At 31.0% G+C, this 3,810-nt stretch overlaps 1 protein-coding gene across 1 annotated transcript in view; it reads right to left on the bottom strand.

Moving 5' to 3' along the window:
• The window catches only part of CDH9 (cadherin 9, type 2 (T1-cadherin)), a 175,678-nt gene that overhangs the window by 40,278 nt on the left and 131,590 nt on the right, over positions 1 to 3,810 (bottom strand). Inside the window, exon 3 of the mRNA XM_011987408.1 lies at positions 987 to 1,281. Within this exon, the coding sequence (XP_011842798.1) occupies positions 987 to 1,281 (295 nt within the window). The remainder of the gene's footprint in view (positions 1 to 986; positions 1,282 to 3,810) is intronic.

The following is a 3,810-nucleotide window of genomic DNA, read 5'->3' as shown; positions in this document are numbered from 1 at the left end:
TTCTTCCTGCTAAATGACATAGTTAACATTTTGTATTAAACATTCAGTAAAAGTGAATAAGTTTGTTTCTCCTTGTATATAAATTATTTTAGACTGAAACATATATTAGTTAAAATAATGTCAAAATCATACACTGAAAACTGGTTTTGAAATAGTGTTCAATTAAATTGCATCAAATTTGGGAAATTGGTTGCAGATCTTATAAATTAAGTTTGTATCAGTTATTTTAGAAATATTTTTATGATGTGAATCAGTTCTCATTGTCTCACTAACAAATCTAAACCTTTTATATTAATAGAGTTAAATGTAGTCATACACAGATAAAACTTCGCACAAGTGGCATCTAAAATGGTGGGCAGCCTTAAGAAGTGAAACTATTATTTTCAGTTTGCATAAGCCAATGTTCAGCAGTGGAATGTGCACAAAAATAACGTAAAAAGACTTGTAATCTTGTCATGATGCCGCCAAGTTATTTGATCTTAATTCAGTTGCTTAATCTTTCTGAATCTTGAGTTTCTAATTAACAGAATAGGGATTTAAAGTTCTATTTCTCATGCCTACCACATAAATTGGCTTTAAAGATCAAATGAGAAAACATTTCAACAGAAATATGCCAATTGCGAGCATTGTTATTCAAATAATGCAAGCAAAATTGTCCAAAACTACTGATACAATTATTCTTTTGATTTCTGATAGATATACATTCCACTTGACTGCCATTTGAATGCCAATTGAGTAGAGTTGAGGGTATTGATTGAAATAAAATGAATTAACTGCTATCGATAATAATATTTTATATGAATTACAACATAGTAGAATTAAGATATACAGAAATAAAAATAGAAGAGTTAGTTTAAGCTAAATAGTAGTTTCCAGTTATAACTCTTATTTTGAAAGAGGCCACATATCATAACCACATGTCAATAATGATTACCTGAGCAAACAAACATATAAAAAGTAGTTTACGTGGATTAGAGTATACCTACCGACTCCAGACATTTCAGGAACACTGGCAGTGTATAAGTCTTTTGTAAATTTTGGCTCATTGTCATTGATATCATGAATTTTAATGATAAATTCTGATTCCGGTTCCACCTGCCGCCCAGTTTTTCTGTCTATAGCCTTGGCACGAAGAATGTACAGAGATTTTTCTTCTCTGTCTAGTTTCTTTGCAGCATGAATGTCTCCTGTATTTTCATCTATAACAAATAGACTGCCAGCCCCATCTCCTGTTAGTATGTACTTTAAATTTCCATCTCCTTTATCTTGGTCAGTGTGAAGCTTTAGAGAGGTAGAAAAGAAGAGTTCTGTAAATATATACATTATCATTACATAAAACATAATTTTGGCACTATCAATTTGTGTCCATATAACAGCTCTGCAATGATTATCTTAATGGTTACCTTGACTTTCACTGTAGGAGGGAGAGGGAGTTATATATTTCAGTTCTTATTATACTCAAAATTTTTAACAGTCATATTTAGACATCATAAGGGACTAGATTTCAAATAATGTGAAAATTAATATGTATCTGTTAAAACAAAGATATTTATGAATAAAATGTTACCAAGATTTAAAACTTTAGTGCATTAAAAAAATCCATTAACCTACCTCTTGAGTGTAAAATATTAATTAATGTTGATTACATTTAAAATGACTAAGTTCTAAGATATGATATGAGAAATCTCTGAAATTATTTTAATGACAAGTTTAGAATAGCTACCTTAAGTTTTAACTGATTTTATTCCCCTTGAGTACAGAGTATCTTTGTAAGTGGATCCCTGAAACTGTGGATAGTACTGAACCCTGTATATATTATATTTTTTCCTGTATGTACCTCCCTATGGTAAAGTTTAATAAGTTAGGCACAATAAGAGATGAACAATAACTAATGATAAAATGGAACAATTATAACCATATACTGTAACAAAAGTTATGTGAATGGTCTATCTTTCTCTCTCAAAATAGCTTGTTGTTATTTACTGCAGGTAATCGAAATCTCAGAAAGTGAAACCATGATTAAGGGGGAACTACCGTATAACACTGTAGAAGCACAGACTCTGTATTCAGAGAAACTAATCAGAGAGAGAAAGAGATTTGTAATTACTTATTTTCTATGTGACTCTGGGAGAATACTTTTTCAACCACCATGTTCTCATGTTTAGGAAATGTTATATTTTTTGTACCTTTTAAATTTTAAGTAATATAAAACTCACAGCTTGTCCTCTGGCCATATGTACTATGTATTAGGAAAAAATAGTTTTTTTTTCACAAATTATGTTCTTTTCATTGATAAATGCCCATCTGTAAAAATAACGTCTTAATGTAGTCGACTGATGATTGAATATTTAAAACAAACAGACCGTGTTCTCCTAGAAATTATGAATTGTAGAACAAACTTAAAGATTTCACAATCCTAACATGATTCTGAAATTATAAATTTTTAAAAATTAATTGAAAATAGTCATTGTTTATATCATAAAATCATGGGTACATTGTAATATTTTGATATATGCTTATGTTATAAATTAAATCAAACTAATTAACAAATCCGTCACCTCACATACTTATCTTTTGGTTTTTATGGTAAGAACGTTTACAAGGATGCGGATGGAGGTGGGAGATATTGATCAAAGAATGCAAAATTGTATTTATTCAGGAGTAATAAGCTTCAGTGGTCTTTTGCCCTCCATGGTGATTATAATAAATGATAATAAACTGTATAATCAAAATTACCAAGAGAGTAAATTTTAAACTGGAGTTTTAACTAGCTTATCCCTGCTGTGTTGACTTACATCATATACTTCACAATTCCCATTTACATCCTGCCCTCACCTATTTCTTGAGCACTCCATTTTATCTTTGAATTATTTGACTATTTAAATTCTGTTTTTTAAACATAGCCAAAATTAGAGATGTTTCATGTTTTACACCTCCTTTGCAAGCTCAGCATCAAAATAATTATCACATGTAGCCTTCCCATCTCTGAAATATCTTCTCAAGACATCTGTCTTCATCTCTATGGCTACATCATATCTTTTCCTTCATCTTATCTTCTCTGGACCACCAGAGCAATCTTCTAATCATGCTGCCTCCACTCTTGCTCTACTCCAAGCAATTTTTCATACCAAAGGGGTGATTTTTCCACATCACAAATGTAGTCATATTAGAATCTAGGTTAAAAATCTTCAAGTCACAGCATTTACAAACTATAAAACTGAAGTCATAAAAACCAGGGTTAGCGTCATGTGTATTTCAGTGTTATATTGGCCATGTGGCTTGCTTGTTTTTAAATCTATTTTATTAAAAAAGTATAATTTTTTTAAATCTTTACTTTTATTGTTATTGTAATTCCTTGAATTCTATGACCTTATTTATACACCCTGGATAATCTGGCCCTGAAGCCCAGAGGCATCTCTGCCTCTTTTCCTTCTTGTCATACACTCTATACATAGCAATTGTTTTGTTTTGTCTTTATGTCTCAGAAAGCCTGTCCTAGCTTTCAAGCCTGATGTTTGCATCTGTTTCTCTCACGTTTTTACACCTTTTCCTTCTTTTTGTATTTTCCTCTAAATGTTTGTCATACCTCATTTTCAATTTCCTCCTTAGGGAGGCCTTTCCTGACTCACTAGATAAGGATGGATGAGCCTGCTCTTGACTTAAATAACATACTTCATTCCCTATCATGATACTCACCACATTTGATGTAATTGTTTACCATGCCCACTAAGCTGTAAAATACATAAGGGAAAGACTGATATTCTTCTATTAAATCATTCAACATATATTTCTTGAAGACCATAAATACTT

Source organism: Mandrillus leucophaeus, unplaced genomic scaffold (genome assembly GCF_000951045.1).
Source record: "Mandrillus leucophaeus isolate KB7577 unplaced genomic scaffold, Mleu.le_1.0 Scaffold31, whole genome shotgun sequence".
NCBI lineage: Eukaryota > Metazoa > Chordata > Mammalia > Primates > Cercopithecidae > Mandrillus > Mandrillus leucophaeus.
Note: the sequence above shows the minus strand (reverse complement) of the source record. Positions and strands in the feature narration are given on the sequence as shown.